The sequence below is a fragment of the Argentina silus genome, assembly GCF_951799395.1.
Source record: "Argentina silus genome assembly, chromosome: 15".
Taxonomy (NCBI): Eukaryota; Metazoa; Chordata; class Actinopteri; order Argentiniformes; family Argentinidae; genus Argentina; species Argentina silus.
Window position 1 is genome coordinate 17,856,008 of NC_139669.1, and position 19,210 is coordinate 17,875,217.

The window sequence follows — 19,210 nt, forward strand, 5'->3', positions numbered from 1 at the left end:
ATCAACACTGCTAATGCCAGCGATCTGACCGTATCCGCACACCCAGCACAAATACTGAGCCTAATATACATCATTGGGAGTACATACATATTGTCAGCGAGTGAACAGCGACACTTTGAGTACCCTTCAAATATTACACACATAATACCGTATTCATCATTGATCCGAATATGGATATCTTTGATGAAATACACAAATAAAAGAGAAAACACAAGAAATGCATGAACAAAACAAGACAGTCTACTTTGGGTCAAAGTAATACCCTCTTGAGACAACCTAACGTGCATTTAGAGGCAACAAATGTAGGCCTAAGTCTTGTAAGAACCATGACCAACACTTCACCAAACCGCTCTTTCAGTGCGTTCAGAAACACGGACAGCGACGATTTTAGAAAAACGCGCAAACATAACACTGTCTCATCCCTCTATCAAAACACTTTTTCATACCTCCCATCTCCTCCAAATGCATATCAGAAATTCAAAACTGCTACCCCGAAAATGCTTCTTAGCCCTATACATAAATACACTGCATTGTGCATACACATATTAAGCTTAGGCTACCTACCAAAAAATCATACAATACCTTTGCCGATACAAGACTCGCAAAATGTCGGATTTGCTATCTGAATGATGGCAAATAGTGTCAAGCAGGTGCAATTTTACGCCATGGATATAACTACACAGAATCTAAACAAAGTCGCATTGGATTTCAGATCATTATTGTATAAAGTATTTGGTGTATTCATTAAACAATAATGATTAATATATCTATTTACATTTAAGACCTACCTCTGGGAACCCCTCGGAATCGCCGAGTTCTTCAACAAAGTCTGTAGGAGTTTTTCTCAGAGTCTGGTCAGCGAGCAGAGTGTTGTCATTGTATGAACTGACGAAATTGAAGTCACTAGTTCTCGAACCCGTCGTCAGGCACGCGTCATAATTGTAAGTGCTGCGGAGGGTTCCCGTGCCATCCACCTCTGCGTAGTTGGGAGGGAGATACGCGCTGGGGATGGCGACCGCTCCGTCAAACAACAGTCTGGGCTTTCTCCTGCGGCAAAACCTCACGGCCAGGATGACAATAATGAACGTTAGGAAAAAGGTGGAGACGGACACCAGCGCGATGATCAGATAAGAGGTCAGTTTGGAGTTGCTCTCAACATTAGACATATCCTTCAGTTCTGGCACTTCTGCCAAGTTGTCAGAAATAAGTAAATACATAGCACAGGTCGCAGAGAGAGAGAGCTGTCCGTTATCTTTCACTGACACAATAAGGTTCTGTTTCATGGTGTCAGATTCAGAAATGTCCCGCTGTGTCCTGATCTCTCCGCTGTGGAGACCAATTGTGAAAAGTCCCGAATCAGTGGATTTGACTATGTGATAGGACAGCCAGGCGTTCTGACCGGAGTCCGCGTCCACCGCTATCACCTTGGAAACCAGAGAGCCCCCGTGGGCAGCTTTGGGGACCAGCTCGGTCATGAAGGAGTTCCCGTCCGGGGCGGGGTATAGTATCTGAGGTGAGTTGTCATTCACATCCGTGATGAAGACTTTAACTGTCACGTTGCTGCTGAGAGGAGGAGAACCGTTGTCTCTGGCCATGACGTGGACTTTAAAACTCCTGAACTGTTCATAATCAAAGGACCTGACAGCGTGGATCACCCCCGTTTCTCCGTTAACTGATAAATACGAGGACACCGGAGCACCGTTGACCTCACCGGGTAAAAGAGAATAAATTACTGTACCGTTTTGTCTCCAGTCAGGGTCTCGTGCAGTGACGGAGGACAAGGAGGAGCCAGGTTTGTTATTTTCAGTCACATGGGCACTATAGGACTGTTCCTCAAACACAGGTGGGTTGTCGTTGACGTCAGCTACAGATAACTGAACAGTTTTAGAGGAGGACAGAGGCGGAGAGCCCTCGTCGGTGGCAGTGATTGTAATGTTGTAATCAGACACTACTTCTCGATCAAGTTCGCCCGTGGTCACCAGAGAATAGTAGTTTTTGATGGATGGCACGAGCTTAAACGGAACGTTTTGCTGAATGGAGCAGCGGACCTTTCGGTTATTCTCAGAGTCTCTATCCTGCACGTTAATGATGCCCACCTCTGTACCAGGTGACGCGTTCTCAGGTATGGGGTTGGTCAGAGATTTGAGATATATCTCAGGGGCGTTATCATTTACATCAGTGATATCAATAATTACTTTGGAGTCAACAGAAAGACCATATTCATCTTTTCCCTCTATAAACATTTCGTATTTGGATTCTTCTTCATAATCTACACCTCCTACTAGTGTAACCACTCCTGTTTTTTGGTCTAAAGTAAATAGTTGTCTTGCTTTATCTGACATGGAACTAAATTCATATGTCACTTCGCCATTCATTCCGTCATCTGCATCCGTAGCACTCACTGTAACCACTACAGTGTCTACAGGAGAGTTTTCAGGGAGACTGGCTTCATAGACGGCCTGGCTAAACACTGGAGCATTATCGTTAGCGTCCAGTACAGTGACGTGTATGACTACAGTTCCTGATCTCTGCGGAGTGCCGCCATCCATCGCTGTGAGCATCAATCTTAGCTCCTGCTGTTGCTCACGATCTAGCTCTTTGTCTAGAACTAACTCTCCATATTTACTTCCAGTATTACTTGTTTGAACACTCAAAACAAAATGGTTATTTCTGTTTAATGAATAGCTTTGAACAGCATTTTGACCGATGTCTGCGTCACGGGCCGCATTCACACGATAACGAGATCCTTTGACAGCAGATTCTGCAATTTCAAACTTGATTACATCCTTCGGAAAATGTGGTGCATTATCGTTAATGTCCTGGATTTGAAGTAAAATACGATGCAATTCCAATGGGCTCTCAAGAATCAATTCAAATGTAAGCATACAAGAAACCTTCTCTGCACATAGCTCTTCTCTGTCAATTCTCTCGGCAACAATCAAATCCCCGGTACTCAGATTAATGTCACAATAACGTTTTCGTTTCCTTTCGGTATCAATACGAGCCTTACGAGCAGACAGTTTGCTCGCCTCTATACCAAGATCCTTGGCAATATTTCCAATCACAGATCCGCGTTTCATCTCCTCCGGGACAGAATAGCCCACGTCTCCATAGACGGAATGCAGCATAACAAGGAAGAAAGCAAAGCCGCGGAAAAGGCCTGTCACTGTAAATCCTTTGTGTCCCATTCTGATAAATAAAACGGAATATCAGCAGTAAAGAGTCAACACCATCTGAAATAGTCCTACGGGCAGTTCCAATTAGTTATTGTCTATTGTTGGGAGAAAGCCACCAACACAAGAAAATACCAGCGACGTGTCCGTTTCCACGGATTTAGCACGATGGAGAATACTGACCTGTCAATATGACAGTGGGTGGAGAGGTGTAATGCTTGTAAATTCTAACTCAGCTGGTGAACAGCGACACTAGGAGTATTCTTCAGATACTACACATATTACTCGACAGTGTGCTATTATAGGCCTATGCCTGATTAAACATTGTATATGTTTTACCCCGCCTTTTTCACAACAGAACTCAATATATTTCAGCAAACGCAATTGGAGTTGGAGCAATTGGTATGTCTTAAAACGAAAAGGTCAACATAACATTACTTTGATTAAAAACAGAGATACATAACAATACACCAACCATTTCAATATTGTTCTCAGCACCATGGACAGCGACACGAAAAGCGCAAACAAATGTAGTTCTTGCTCCACTGCACATCCAAAGTGATTTTCGAGACCGTCTTATAACCCTCCTTCACAACCAAAAAGCCAACAGTTAAACGGTGCATATACTGTGTATAAGATAATTTAACAACTGTGAAATGTGCATGAAACTATCCAGTTTACCACCTTTTCATAGGCTAAGAAGCAAATAATATTGCATAAATGAAAGCCCAACAAATGCCCCCCTAGTCGAGGCTATTCATTTATCTCCAAGATTGTGTGACATAGGCCTACCATCATTTCTAAGAACATTTGTTTCGTTTTATCCACAGATGTCTAATTGAATGATTTTACCTTCTGAACAAAACTGTGTAGGAGGATCAGTAAACAGTAAACATCATTGTAATGCATTTGGTATAGAATAACGCAATAATGACCAGCCTATTTACAGTAATGCCTACCTCTGGGGAAACCGTGGAATCGTCAAGTTCTTCAGCGAAGTCAGTTGGAGTTTTTCTCAGAGTCTGGTCAGCGAGCAGTGTTGTCATTGTAAGAACTGACTAACCTGAAGTCACCAGTTCTCGAACCCGTCGTCAGTTATGCGTCATAATTGTAAGTGCTATGGAGGGTTTCCATGCCATCCACCTCTGCGAAGTTGGGAGGGAGATACGCGCTGGGGATGGCGACCGCTCCGTCAGTTTGGAGTTGCTTTCATCATGAGACATATCTTTCAGTTCTGGCACTTCAGCCAAGTTGTCAGAAATAAGTAAATATATGGCACAGGTCGCAGAGAGAGAGGGCTGTCCATATTTCACTGACACAATAAGGTTCTGTTTCATGGTATCAGATTCAGAAATGTCCTACTGTGTCCTGATCTCTCCGCTGTGGAGACCAATAGTGAAAAGTCCCGGATCAGTGGATTTGACTATATGATAGGACAGCCAGGCGTTCTGACTGGAGTCCGCGTCCACCGCTATCACCTTGGAAACCAGAGAGCCCCTGTGGGCAGCTTTGGGGACCAGCTCGGTCATGAAGGAGTTCTTGCTTTAAAACGCACAAAGCCTTCTTGCCACAAATCCCGTTAATGTCACAATAACGTTTGCGGTTACCCTCGGTGTCAATTTGGGCCTTACGAGCGGACAGTCTGCTCGCGTCCAGACCGAGATCCTTGGCTATATTTCCAATTACAGATCCGCGTTTCATCTCCTCTGGGAAAGAATAGCTCACGTCTCCATTGACGGAGTGTAGCATTATAAAAAGAGAGCAAGACTGCAGCCCAAGCCCGTCATAGAGAATCCTTTGTTCCCCATCGTTGCGGTGAATCAACGAATTTATTCGATCTCAGAAACAGGCCCACACATATTTTACTGAAATAAATATAATTTGTTTCAAATGTCACTAGAATATCCATAAATGGCGCAATCTGACCGTGTCTACAGTTTTCTGCACTGTATACTGTAGCAAATCATGTGCTTTGAATAACACACAGTGGGTGGAGAAGTGTACAATATTCCTCAGCTGTTGAACAGCGACACTTGGAGTGCTCTTCAGATACTACACTTGTCAAACAACTGATATATAGCACACATGGTTGGCACATTTCCCACCCAAAGTTTGCATGGGAAATTAAATTGACTTACATTGCAGTGAGTTCATAAATTTTTCATTATATATGGTACTCCCATGAGCAATGCACACTGACAAAGACGCAATAGCTTATCTTTGGCAAGGAAAAACCTTTTGGGTCTTCATTGAAGAGGTAAAGGAGGAGGAGGATGGCCGCTGTGACTTTGACACCTTAGGAAATACAATTAAAATACAAATACATAAATTCAGCTTAATTTTTCGAAGACACGTGTTATCTGCAGTGAGGCAAACAAACAACTACTTAATGTGCCCTTCGGTGTGCTTAGAGAGGGATTCCCTGTAAAGGTGTATGATGTTCTCCCCTCCTCCCCTCCTCTCTACTTCTTTGAGGATTAATTCAGCTCTGAAAAGAAAATGTTCAGAAGAGCTGAAAGAAAATGTTCACTCACTGTATTAAGCTTAACCTAAATCACATCCACTGTAGTGAAACACAGCAAAATCCACCAAAGTAACCATCCAGCAATGAAAAAGCCACCCAATTAAAATGCATGATGTATAACTCACAATGCTGCATTGTCGCCGGGCAGGGTAATCCCCTGTGGAACGGCAGCTGATGTAGTTAGCTCTCATCACCTCTTTGTTGTGAAGCTGAAGCTAGTTTAGAAAGTGTTTGCAATCAGACACAGAAGGCAGAGGAACAGGGGAACAGTTACTTTCGTAGCTATGCTGTACATCTCAACAACCACAATGCATTGTGCGTAGCATATACTGTATATAGATGTATCCATTCCTTATGCACTCCACACACACACACACACACACAGTAGGGGTCAGGATAAGTGAGGGTTAAGGTTAGGATTACGATTAATGTGTGCACAAACCTTAGCTCTCTTTAGTGATGGACCTGCTGGTGTCTGCCTATAACCAGAGCACTGCTCCATATCTTTCCCTATACTCCACAACCTAAAAATGTTAGGCTACAGTGACCGAATACATTTAAGACTCAATGAGTGATGAGGAAAGGGGTAAAAAACCTTGTTTGTCCCTCAACTTTCACTGGGATGTTGCACTTTAGCTGAGCCTTAATAAGTTGAAGATGAACTGTATCTGCTTGTGTTATTGTTTGACTATTTGATTGATTAATTAAATTAAACCGCAACACTTATGAGCACTCAGATCCTCCCCTTGCTCACCGTTTCCCCCGGGAGTGTGTGCAACGATGTTACAGCCCTTAGGCTGACGATAACAACAAGTGAGGAGGCACTCGAAACGAATTACAATGTAGCTAGCAATCATTCCTATACGCAGAGCCATACATGTAGATGGAGGGCTATACTGTATATGACTCTACCGGTAGGCGATACCTCTGGCGATACAATGTCACGTTAGGTAACACCCATTGATAAATTAGGATACAAACTATCAATGCTCGAACAGCATGTAGCCTAAGCTGACCGACATGACATCAAAAACATTTCCTATCTGAACATATCTGGGTCATTTTGCGGATTGATAGCGTTTGAGAACACTTAGCTAATTTTGGAAAAATGTTCCACATTTTCTCCGTTCTTATTTGGTAACGTTATACCTCATTCACAACCGGACGATGTTCACAGTAGATATATTCACCATATTACTATACTAACAATCCTTTGAGTAATTTGAGATACTAATGTTGATATTTAGACATACAATTCAGAGGAAACAGCGACCCAACTTTACCTTTCGAAGGTTTCTCCTAACGTCTCAAATTCAAATGTTGTCACGAGCGTTTTCAGTCCTATAAGAACCCCCGAGCCACGAGCCAATGAACCTCCATTGAGGATTCTTAGAGGCAACTATTCAGAATCAGAATCAGAATTCTTTTATTTGGCCAAGTATATTTGCACATACAATAAATTGAGTTGGTGAGGTTGGTGCATGGCACATATATAAAAAAAAATAATAATAATAATATGAACAAAAAAATTACAAAATAGCAAAATATTAAAAACAAATTTACAAATTTACAACATTGAACAATTAAACAATAAATTATGTAGGCTGTGCGAGGCTATGGGTATGGGGCATGTACACTATGAATTTGAATAATTTTAAATAAATATAAATTACACTGACACTGCATTGTGTGTGTGTGTGTGTGTGTGTGTGTGTGTGTGTGTGTGTGTGTGTGTGTGTGTGTGTGTGTGTGTGTGTGTGTGTGTGTGTGTGTGTGTGTGTGTGTGTGGTTTGACAGGGTGGGGTGGGGGGGGAGTGGAAGAGGGAGAAGAGTAGAGGAGAGAGCACACAGCCTTGTGGGGCTCCAGTGCTGATGGTCCAGGGCTCCGAGCCAAGCTTGCCAAGCCGCACGTGCTGCTTCCTGTCTGTCAGGAAGTCAGTGATCCACCTGCAGGTGACCTCAGGCATGCTCAGCTGGGAGAGCTTGTCCTGGAGAAGAGCTGGGGCGATTATGTTTAATGCGGAGCTGAAGTCCACAAACAGGATCCTGGTGTAGGTGCCGGGGGAGTCTAAGTGCTGGAGGATGAAGTGTCCTCACAGAGCTGATGTATGACATCACAGACTCTGTGTATTCGTTCAGGCTGTTGGAAGCCGGCTTAAAAATGTTCCAGTCTGTGTTATCTAGGCAGTCACACAGCTCCTCCACTGCTTCTCTGCTGCTCCAATTCTTAGATCTCTGTACAACAGGTTTAGAAAGTATTAGTTTCTGCCTGTATGCCGGATCAGATGAATAAGAGTGTGGTCAGATTATCCATGCTGAGATGCAACAGAAATTGCATTGTTATTGTAGTCATTTAATTTGTATGATTTGTCTATTGCTGGCGTGTACACTGTAAGAAATGACTCGGGGTTTGGTAAAGATAACTCACAAAAATCTATGTTTTTGACAAAAAAAATATAAGTTTACATCTTGACATGAATATCTCTAGTAAGGTACTTCATTTTCATTTGTTCCACGAACATCATATTCAGAAAAAAATATTCAACGTAGCCAGCTGCATAATCTCAACATAATTATGTTTCATTTACTTACGTTACGTTACGTTAATTTAACCGGAACACTCATGGCCTGCACGAGTTCTGTCATATAAAAAAAGAATACCACCCCAACAAAACACATGAACATGAGCACAGCTGTAATATAGTTAGAAGCAAATAAGAACCAACATCACAGGTACATTGGTTAGTGAGATAATGCACCACAAAGAACAGAAATTCACACTGACCGGCAATTCCCTAGAAAATATGCAAATTAGCATCCTTCTGTTGCAAGGGCGTTGTGGGTAATTGTGAATTTCTGTTCTTTCTGTTGCATTATCTCACTAACTAATATACCTGTGATGTTGGTTATTGTTTGATTCTAACTGTATTACGTCTGAGCTTATATTTATGTGTGTTTTGTTAGGGTGGTTGGACCAACACCCATTGTCGTGAAATATGTGCAAGTCTATATGTGCGGCCCCCCACCCCGCAGTTACAATTACACATTTAGGTTCATCGGCTTTGAAGAATTAGGTGGTACTCTAAGAAAAAAAATGTTTTTTTTTTCTCTTGAAGGACTCACTAACCCATTGGGTTCCATATTGCTTTTTAGAGTATAATCACAAAGCTGTAGCCTATGTCAACCAAATGAACTGACCGTCATTCTAAAACCGGACATGTTGAGTTTGATTACCCATCAACACTACTGATCTGTAAATAATACGAGTCTATTATATATGCTATGAGAAAAGAGCGAAGAGAGGGAGATCTAGAGGGAGGGAGGGAAAGAGAGAGGGAGGAAGAGAGAAGCTCAAACTCACGCCTGCGCGCCCCTCTCCATAGTTCGTGCTTCACAGCGACATGCAGAGTCAGGTTAGAACTACACGCAGAGAGATGCAGGACTTAAAAGCACCGATCAACTGATGCTGATTATGCTATCGTTTCAATACACTGATTCACAAAAAAACAACAACACAGTAATGCTTTAAGAGTACACGAGATGTTTCGACACATTCCAGAAACGCAAAACTGCAAACATCCCTCAAACGATTTTTTTTAAGAATGAGATTTAATGTTGTTTTCTGTGATCATATTACCACTTTCTGGGAGGAGTTACTTTTTTTTTCAAAGAGGACAATTAATAATTTAATTGTATTAGCCAAATAATTTTTAGGCCTACGGTAATGCAGATTTCGTTGAGATTACCCCTTTATTATTGAGAGCTTGGTATTTTTGTGCAATCCTTAATATTTATTCAAAACAAACATGCCCTGAAACTTAACCGGTGTGCTTGATTATGTACCCCATATTGTTAAATATGCATTTTAAATGTATAATCCAGTTGTCGTATATGTTTGTACAACTTGCAACGTTTAATAAAATGAACTTAAAACAACTGTATCACAATCCAGCTTGTACAATAGAAGTAAAAAAATAAATAAAAATAAAAAATAAAAAAACACAAGTAGGCCTAGAAATGTTTCGGTTCTCCCTGTTAACAAAGCCGTTTTTGAAGAAAATCTGGCAACATCTGACAACAGATGGAAATGGTTGGACGCAGGCATTTCGGGAGGGAACCTTTAATACAGATAACGTGATGAAGTCTGGATCGGACATTACCTGCCGGTCGCATACGGAAGGATGTAAACCATCCACATTGATAATATAGGAACCATCCCATGCTGTTGCTCCTAACTGACTACGTGTAGCTGTATGTTTGTCCAGCAGAGAGCGCTTTTTGCTTACAGTGCTCTAGCGAAGGCATGACTGGGGCAGAGACGTACGGGAGAGACAGTGGAGTTGTGTTTTGCGATGCTGCTCCGTCTGAAACAAAACGACCGATGTTTCGTACACCACCACCTGTTGTCGTAGCCTACTGCTAACACAATGCGAGGCACATCTGCATAGTGTAAAATATGTGTTTATATGTCGCTTTGGTGTTAAACAGCAGAGCTTGTAGCGCGTGTATTTCCCACCTGTTGCATTATGGGATGTGTAGTCCGGACACTTCCTTCCACACCATTGATATAGATATGCTCTACACAGGGAAGAACTCTTGTTGGCCTTGTACTAGGCATGTTAAAAAGAAGAGGAGGATGACAGCAAATTTAGTTTTTGTAATTTAATTGTTGTTAGTTTTGACAACATTTACCACTGTATTTCATGCCATAATGCAGAATGTGTGTGTGTGTGTGTGTGTGTGAGAGAGAGAGTGAGAGAGAGAGAGAGAGAGAGAGTATTCATTTTGACAACATTTACCACTGTATTTCATGCCATAATGCAGAATGTGTGTGTGTGTGTGTGTGTATGTGAGAGAGAGAGAGAGAGAGAGAGAGACTAAACATGTTTGATGACACTCACTGGCGGATCTGATAAGTTCTGGCCCTGCTGTCTCTGGACTCCTCATTAGACCACTGTACCCTCTGTCCACTGCAGCCAAGATAGCATCAGCAGCCATTTTGTTTGGTCTAATCAGCCCTCCCATGTGCCCTGTCCACTGTGCCTTTGCTTTTATGATTATCCAGCTACAACCATACCCCTGGCACACAGCCTGGACTAGGAGACAGAGGACACTCACTCAATCACTCACTCACTCACTCACACACACACACACACACACACACACACACACGCTTCACAAGTAATTGACTGTGATGTGATGTAGCTGTATGACATCAATTAATATGCTCCAGCTGTCAATGCAACCATCAACACACAAGCTCTGTCTGTAACTCATGCAAGCACTTTCTCACTCACACACAGACACACATACTTTAAAATGTGCTTCCTTGTAGCCTATACTTTAATGGGGAATCTGTAGGTACACACACACAAACACAAACACACACACACACACATGCACAGTGTCATTGCTTTCTCCCTCTCCCTAGACCTGATTGGGTTTACTGTCAGTCTCTTAATTTTCTCCTTGTCTCGCCCGCCTGTCGTCCCCTACTTTCATTATCTCTCTCACTCTCTCTCCATTTGTCTCTGGTAAGGTCTGGTGCTGCCGTCTCTGCAGAGTAGATTTATTACAGACATTAATCCTGCCGTCGGCGTGTCTCTGATCCGCCCTGTTTGCTTCTCTCAGCAGGATGTTGTTTTTGCTGAGTCACTGCAGGCTGGAGAGCTGGCTTACCCTAAATGACAACAACTCCCCCCCCCCCGCCCCCCGCCCCCCGACACACACACACACACCACCACACACACACACACACACACACACACACACACACACACACACACACACCCCAAATGCCCACACCTTCAACCATCAACCATCAACCTTCAACCTTAAAGCCCTCACACCCATCTCAAGTCCCCCTTTGCCTCTCCAGTTATGACATGTAAACAAACACATTATTATCATGGGACATTTATTTCATGCAATTATTTTCATTTAGTTAAGTTATGTGTTTGTATCATTGAGATAATCAGTCATTCATATATTGAACCTAACATAACATTAACTACTATTACTCCTCTACCTCTACTACTATTACCTACATTTACCTACATACTAGACCAGCTTCAATGGTTCAATCATATCGTACTTCAGGTCAGCAGTCCTCTTGACCTCAGGTTAGGCTGCATTCCTTTACCTGTCTCTCCACAATCCTGCTCCATCTATCCTGGATGACTGTGGGTCCTCCCTCCGCTTCAGTGAGCTAAGGGTTGCTGATGGTCTGCTCTCAGATGGATTTGTTCCAAACCAGTCTTCCCATTCACGGTTCACCACAGCGGAGCGGTTGTGCTGTGTGTGGGACTAAATTGGCTCATACTTATCTCTCTGAATGGCATGTAACTGGAGCCATACTTGCGTAGAGAGACCAGAGACCCCAGTTAGTGGTGCAGCCCACTACTAGTAGTGCTTGGGGTCTGTTAGTTCTGCCACAATACATATCCATATTCATTAGCTGGTGCGACTCCCTACTCTACAGACCAAACGCTGCTGGCTAAGGATTTTTTTCCCCGGCTTGTGTATTTGTTTGTATTACTGAGGGAGTTGAAATGAGACAAAATACTGAAATTACTAAGGCCAGGACCCCCTTGTGAATGCTCTGGGGAGAGCTAAATGTTCCCATGCGAATCAGGATGTTTTTACTTTATATGTGTGGTTGGTAGTGTCTCTGCAACAGGGTGTGGTGCCACAGCATAGCTGCAGTTTCTGGTGACATCCATCAGAGCCTCTAGTTGACACCAAAAGGAAAAAAGTGTGCGTGTGTGTGTGTGTGTGTGTGTATACGCATGCACGCGCATCGATTAGAGCTCCTGAACTCATTTGAAGTTCTGGCTGTCAGATGTAAGTGTCCCCCCACCGTGCCCTTGTCCCCCCCACCGTTTTCCCTCTCCACCTCTGCTCACAGAGTTTATCAGGAGGCTGTTGCCATGGAGACCTGTCCCCTGCCACTGGTAACCATAGAAACCTCCTTGCCTGCCTACCACAGAGAGAGAGAGAGAGAGAGAGAGAGGGGGAAACGGGGTGTTTTGGCAGGCAGAATTACCATGTGAACCCTTGAACTCTCTTCACCGCTGCCTCGCCTCTCCAAGATGCAGGATGAAAGCGCAAGAGAGGCAGCAAGACATAGAGAGAGAGAGAGAGAGAGAGAGGGGGCACTAGAGTGTGAGTGAGAGAGGAGGGAAAGAGATGAGCACCAAACATCATCAGCTGCAGCTCAAAGGCCCAGAGGAGCCACATCAGAGAATAAAGAAAGACAGACAAGAGTCGTCTGATCACACAGAGCATTCTGCTAAATAAACATCCATTAATCACTCAACTATGGACGTGCTAAAGAGACACTCTGATACCAAACCCATAATTACCACTGTGGAAGTCAATCAGTGGTTGATAGTCTGAGTGGAATATCCATCTTGAATGAGCAGTGAGGAAGCAGAGGGAATGTTGCCTGGAGGTTCTGTTGGAGATCACTAAAACTGAATGAGCATAACAGTGAACTACTCTTTCTGACTATTATTGGCTGATGAACATTAGTACTATTGGACATTAGTATTAATGTCACTTTATTGTTACTTTTTATTACTTATTATTGACTTGTTGTTGAGCGTGGAGCAAGATCCCACAACATTTCACTGTGTCTATTACAACTGTATGCGATATAGAAGTGGCAAATAAAATTTGATTTGATTTGATTTGACATAGTAGGTTACTTCACTACTGCTCAAATATATGCAGTTTAAAATGAACATCATCTTACTGTATTGTTTTAACATTATAGTTTTGTTTTAAATATGTTTTTAGGGTATTTCTGCTTCATTGGGATAGAGACAGTAGAGATTGACAGGAAGGATGGGAGAGAGAGGAGGGATGACATGCAAGATAGGTCGAGGGTCAAAATCGAACCAGGAACCTTGCGATTACGTGGTAAGCGCATTAGTGTGCTACGCCACTAAGCGCCCCTTAACATTATAGTTTTGACTTTTTCTTACCATTGCTCATTTACTTACCCCTATGAACCATTTTACCATCCTCGGTTGTCTCTCCTTAGTGGATAGCTACATTGATAGTTACATTGTGTAGCAAAATGACATACAGAGTTTTTCTTTGCAAGAGGATTGTCATCCCAGCCTTCTCTTCAATATGGGTAACTGGTCTTAAATCTACTGTAAGCAGACAAAACATAATAGGGTTTGACTATGTGATTATTAATTATATCAACACATTTTTTACATGGGAAAATGATCTACTGCACTTCTATCCCATGTCATGTGTCTTCTTGCTGTAAAAAACAACTTGCCAATTGAAAAAAAAAAAATAAATCAATCAAACTGAGTGCGTTGGATATAAAATCTGAGTTCACAGGAGACCTTCTGGACCATCTGTGACCATGGCTGTGCCAGAGAGAAGGAGAGATCAGCCAGAGCCAGGTCACTCAGCCCAGCCTCTCTGACTGACTGCCACAACACACCGTAGGGTGGATGTGAGTGGATGTGAAGGGAAGGAGCCTACAGCCTAAAGAATGTCTGCCTGTCCTCCTCAGACTGATGGGGATAGATGTCTATTCTCTCTCTCTCTCTCTCTCTCTCCTCAATTTGAAGAGCAACTCTCTCTCTCTTTCTCTCTCTCACTCTGTTATTCCTCTCTCTCTCTCACTCACACTCTTCCCTAGCAACAAGCCCTCACATATACTGATTGCAAGTGCTCCATCCAAAGAGAGAGAGAGAAAGGGAGGGGGAGAGAGAGAGAGAGAGAGAGAGAGAGAGAGAGAGATAGTGTGTGTATTGCAAACAAGCTCCAAGCTGACAACTTCTCTCTCATTTTTAAGAAAGAAAACTTTATTTAGTGATTTATAAACAAAACACATTACCACTGTATCCATTTAGGTAAAATTAAAAAACAAACAAAAATAAAATGAAATTCACTACTTCACCGTCACAGTTGATGAGCAGGTGTACAAAAAAGGTTTTACAACAGATCTGCACGGTCCCTCAAGACAGAACAGCGCCACCATAGGTCACCACCACACACTGATAAAGAATGACAGCATGAACGCTTACTAAACACAAGCATACACTACATATACCATTTTTACATTTGAATCTATTATTTTTTTTCATTTTTTTTTTTTTCTGTTGAAAGGGGTGAAAGGGAGGAGATAGCATCATCATAGGATCATACATATTTCAGTTACAATATTACAGTGTTAGTTAGATCATCATGTCAAAGCCGGACACAAAAAGAGTGTTTTTTTTTTTTTTTCATTTTTATCTTTGCTTGTTCTCAAAAAACGAAAACCATATTTGGAAAAAGAAAAATGAACAGAGTTGCGTTCAAGGGCATCACACTATAGCATTTACAAATATCTAAGAGGTTTAGTCAACGTTATACAACACCACTGTTTGTGGAGTGTGGAGGGTGTAATTTGTAGAAGATGCTTGGCAGAGACAGTACATACAAATATCTCCTGTGCGAGTCATGAAGTAAAATGATAATACAAAATAATAAAATCATATCCATCTATCTCTATATATATATATTTCTCTATATAGTATGTGTTTCCTTTGAGCAGTACATGCAGCAGCCACTTAGTGGAGTGACGTCATACTGAGCCGCAAAACTTGGGGGTGTGGCAACAAGTTACAGGCAAGGGAGGGGAACCAATAGAAGCAGGGCTGAAGCATGTCTCCGCCCCTTTACAAAACCTCCGGAGAGAGGATTGGTGGGATAGAGCTGAGGAGTGGGAATCTTAAAATGCCCATTTTTATTCTGTAATTATTGAACAATTCCAAGTTTAATGCGCTATATGAAAAGCAAGTCTAACTCTACATTTATTATGTACATAAAAGCCAATGGGTGACTTACTATTTTGATTCGCCGGTAATAATCAATCAATTTGGCGATGTATAATCTGGAACATGGGTGAGAAGGTTAGTCCATTGCACCTGCCCTCCCCCACCACTATGTCAGACTTCTACCCCTGTACTTCCCCATCCCACCTCTCCCCTCTCGTCAGTGACCACAAACAGCAAATGAACAGCGTAGTATTCACAAGTTAAAAGCACTGAACTGTTTTGCACTTACAGACATCTGACAGAGCTCACAGAATGGACCCCGACTGGGTTTTTTTAGGCCTCGTCCACATTACTCCATGCTGTTCCCAGCACACCACAATGTTCAGAGCAGGCCTACTCAGTCCTCCCCCCCCCCCCGCTGAGCAGGGGGGTGAGAGGGGGAGTCCGTGGCCAGAAAGAGAGAGACGGAGGGCATGGGAGGGGCGTGACAAGCAGAAGCACTGCACATCAGTTAAAGCTTAAAAAAAGAGTAGGAAATTGTGGCTCTTCTCCAAGAACAAATAAAAAGAGAAAAAGTTCACACATTTCATCATCACGTGAAGAAGCAGTCAGTGGGTGGGGGTGGGGGGTGGAAAGGGCTGGGGGGGGGGGGGGGCAGCTATGAGCAGGGGAGGGGTTCAAGTTGGAATTTCAGGGAAGGGATGGTTGCTACCAAACATTCAGAGCAGAAAGCGTCAGGCTTTTGCTGAGTGGCAGGGGGGGAGAGGAGAAGATATCATCAAAAGCGTGAGACGTTCCTGGTATTTTACAAGGTTCCAACTGAGTCCAGCGGTAAGCCAAATCACAGGCCATCTCAGCTGGACTTTTTCTCTCCCTGGTTCTCAGGAGAAGCTGAAGCGTGTGTTTTCCTCTTTCTTTCCCTCTCTCTCTATTCGCGTCGAGCTGTTGGGTTTTTTAAGAGAAGAGAAACTCCCTTGTCCCAAAAGAGAGCAGTAAGCACACCAGGAGTTACTGCAGGGGATGCTGTTTCGATCCTGAGAGAGTAGATATACTGTACACATGTGTACCGCCTAGGAGACTGCTGGAAAAAAGCTAGCATTCTGAACTACTACATTGTTGTTTCTGTTGGTTTGTTTTTTGTCTCCTTGTATCTCTCTCCAGGTCTCGGGTGTTTTCAGTGTCCAGCTTGTCATAAGTGTGTGTGTATGTGTGTGTTCGTGTGTGTTTGTGTGTTTGTGCGTGTGTGTGTGTGTGTGTGTGTGTGTGTGTGTGTGTGTGTGTATCACAGGCAGCCATGTTTTCTTTGCCATCTCAGGAAACACTGATAGAAAACACGATAGGAAGCTGCAGCAGTGTCATGTTAGCCTCCGCTTTAGCGACTTTGTCCTGTGCTATTTACAAGTGCGAGTGTCCAGCTCCAAATCACAAACGTTTACTCATCTTCTGTGTGTCTTCTGTTTACTTTCTTTTTTTCTCTTGACATTTCCTTTTTTTCTTTCTTCCTTTTTTCCAAGGCTGGCACAGAGCTGTTTGTTCATTGTTATATCAGGTTTTCTTTTCCTCTCAAAGAGATTGGGTTTTACAACATGTTGGAAGGGGTAAGACAGAGGTGCCAACCTCTTCCTGGGCGAGGGGGGTGATAATCAGAGGGGGGGGGGGGGGGGCATGGCTTGGCTCAGGGTGTATACAGGCACCAGGGGGCGTGGAGGAAAATTAATCAATCAATTTATTCTCATCAAGGCAAGATTAATCAATTACCTCAGTAAGGGATTGGAGGTGAAAGTAATCTTGGTAAGGCCAGATTTGTAACAGAGAGATCGACAGACCAGGGAAGGGTATATAAATATGGCTGTCAGAATTTCTCTGTTGGTCTTTGTTACTGGGCCAAGGATGACAATGTAGAATAGGGTATCTCTTATTTCACCTGTTATCTTTAATACTTTTGTTTTTGTTTCCTGCTGGACTTTGGTTGGTACCTCTGTTTTAACAGTGCCCCTTCCTCCTCCACCTCTTCTTCCTCCTCTAGTCATCTCCATCATCCTTCCCCTTATCCTTCTTATCCTTCTTCTCTTTCTTCTTCTTCTTCTTCTTCTTGGCCTCCTCTTTCTTGCCGAAGGTGATGAAGTCGCTCTTGTCATCCTCTCCCCCCTGGTTCTGGCGGATAGAGATGATGGCGGGTGATCCGGGGATGATGAAGGCTTCGGGGGGGACTTCACCAGGCTTCAGGTGCTGGGGGGGTCCTCCGGCCCCGTAGCGGTAGTGCCAGCTGTTACTGTCCACCCCGGCTCCCATGGGGGTAGACACCTCTCCACCCTCAGCATCTAAGAGAGAGAGAGAGAGAGAGAGAGAGAGAGAGAGAGAGAGAGAATTTAGAATATTGTGCTAAAGTAATCGAGCTCATCATCATTTTTAGAGATCAACATCATTATCATCCATGTCTTTATTGTTGTCATTGACAATGTCAATGTCATGGTGGTCATCGCCATCATCATCATCATCTTTGACAAGCACTAAAGTGTACACATTACATGAGATATTTAGAAACCTTCCAATATCAGACGTGTAACCCGTGTAGCATGCATTAGTATTGGTAAGAGCCCTCCTACACTGTGAAACGACAACCAGTCTGTCCTCTGATCATCCTGACACCCACTGTGATGTCACTAATCTGTCACCAATCGTGGCTAGTCCACAGGAGCAGCCATGACACGCTACACAAAAGGGAGTAAGGCGGCGACTCAAAATGGAAGGTCTCAAACGCCTCTACTGATGAGCTGAGCAGAATCAAAGCAGAACCAAAGCCTCGGCTTTAAAGTCGCTGGCGCTGTCGGATAAGACATCAAGCCCTCCATCACGCCGGGAGAGGCAGGGAAAGGTCAGGGAATAAAGCAGTGGCATTTGAATGGAACGTAAACAGGCTGTTTACACACTCAGCGGTCGTTTTGGAAGATGACTGTGGTTTAACTCCCATCACCGATCTCCACTGAGGCGGGAAACTGGAAAGGTAAACGCACATTGTGCCGCGACAATAGAAGTGATGTGTGTATGTGTGTGTGTGTGTGTGTTTATGTGTATGTGTGTGTGTGTGTGTCTCAACTAAAGGAAGCAGCACCACCCCAGGCAGAGTGTTTAAGTAGCCTTTAGTTGGTTAAAAGAGGCTGGATTAACTGCTGTGAGAGTTTCTACAAAGGGGGCAGGTTCTCTCCAGTGTCACCTCTCTCTGAAGTCTCGACACTCGTGAGTCATTGCAGCAGAGCGACACTTGGCTATGCTCTCTCCACGACCCCATCAATCTGCCCAAGGAGAGCAAATGCACCCCCACACATATAAATAACACCATTAAAGGGGCAGGGATGCACACATAAATAACTCCTTATTAAAGGGGATGGGAGAAGGCAGAGGCATCTGGTCAAACAGCTTGCTCACAGTGACTGTGCATTATTGCGGGCTGCTCCTTAAACAGATCTCCTCACCGCAACATGAAGACTGAAGGATCCAGAGGGGACTACTCTCACCACTCCCTCCCCTTTTTGTACACAATCCACTCACTCACACACACACAAACAGACATACACACATTTGGCTGAGAATAAACACACACTCTTATATATACACACAGCCGCACTCGACAGTAAACAAAAGACTTTGGAAACACACATTAGTCTGATATAAAACACAGTCTCATATCAAACACACACTGATGTAAAACACACACTGATATA

At 43.3% G+C, this 19,210-nt stretch overlaps 2 protein-coding genes across 6 annotated transcripts in view; both read right to left on the bottom strand.

Annotated features, from left to right (window-relative positions):
* Window positions 1-767: 767 nt before the first annotated feature.
* On the bottom strand, window positions 768-3,188 carry LOC310816219 (protocadherin gamma-A12-like; the record flags this gene model as incomplete). The annotated part of the gene is made up of 1 exon (XM_083686281.1): window positions 768-3,188. The coding sequence occupies one exon, from the start codon at window positions 3,186-3,188 to the stop codon at window positions 768-770; it is 2,421 nt and encodes an 806-aa protein (XP_083542407.1).
* Window positions 3,189-17,146: 13,958 nt separating this feature from the next.
* The window catches only part of LOC310816215 (protocadherin alpha-C2-like), a gene marked incomplete at its 5' end in the record, with an annotated part of 112,204 nt that continues 110,140 nt past the window's right edge, over window positions 17,147-19,210 (bottom strand). For all 5 annotated transcript variants that reach the window (XM_083686272.1, XM_083686275.1, XM_083686274.1 and 2 more), the window contains one exon: window positions 17,147-17,809. In XM_083686272.1, the coding sequence (XP_083542398.1) occupies window positions 17,511-17,809 (299 nt within the window). In that variant the 3' untranslated portion in view covers window positions 17,147-17,510. The remainder of the gene's footprint in view (window positions 17,810-19,210) is intronic.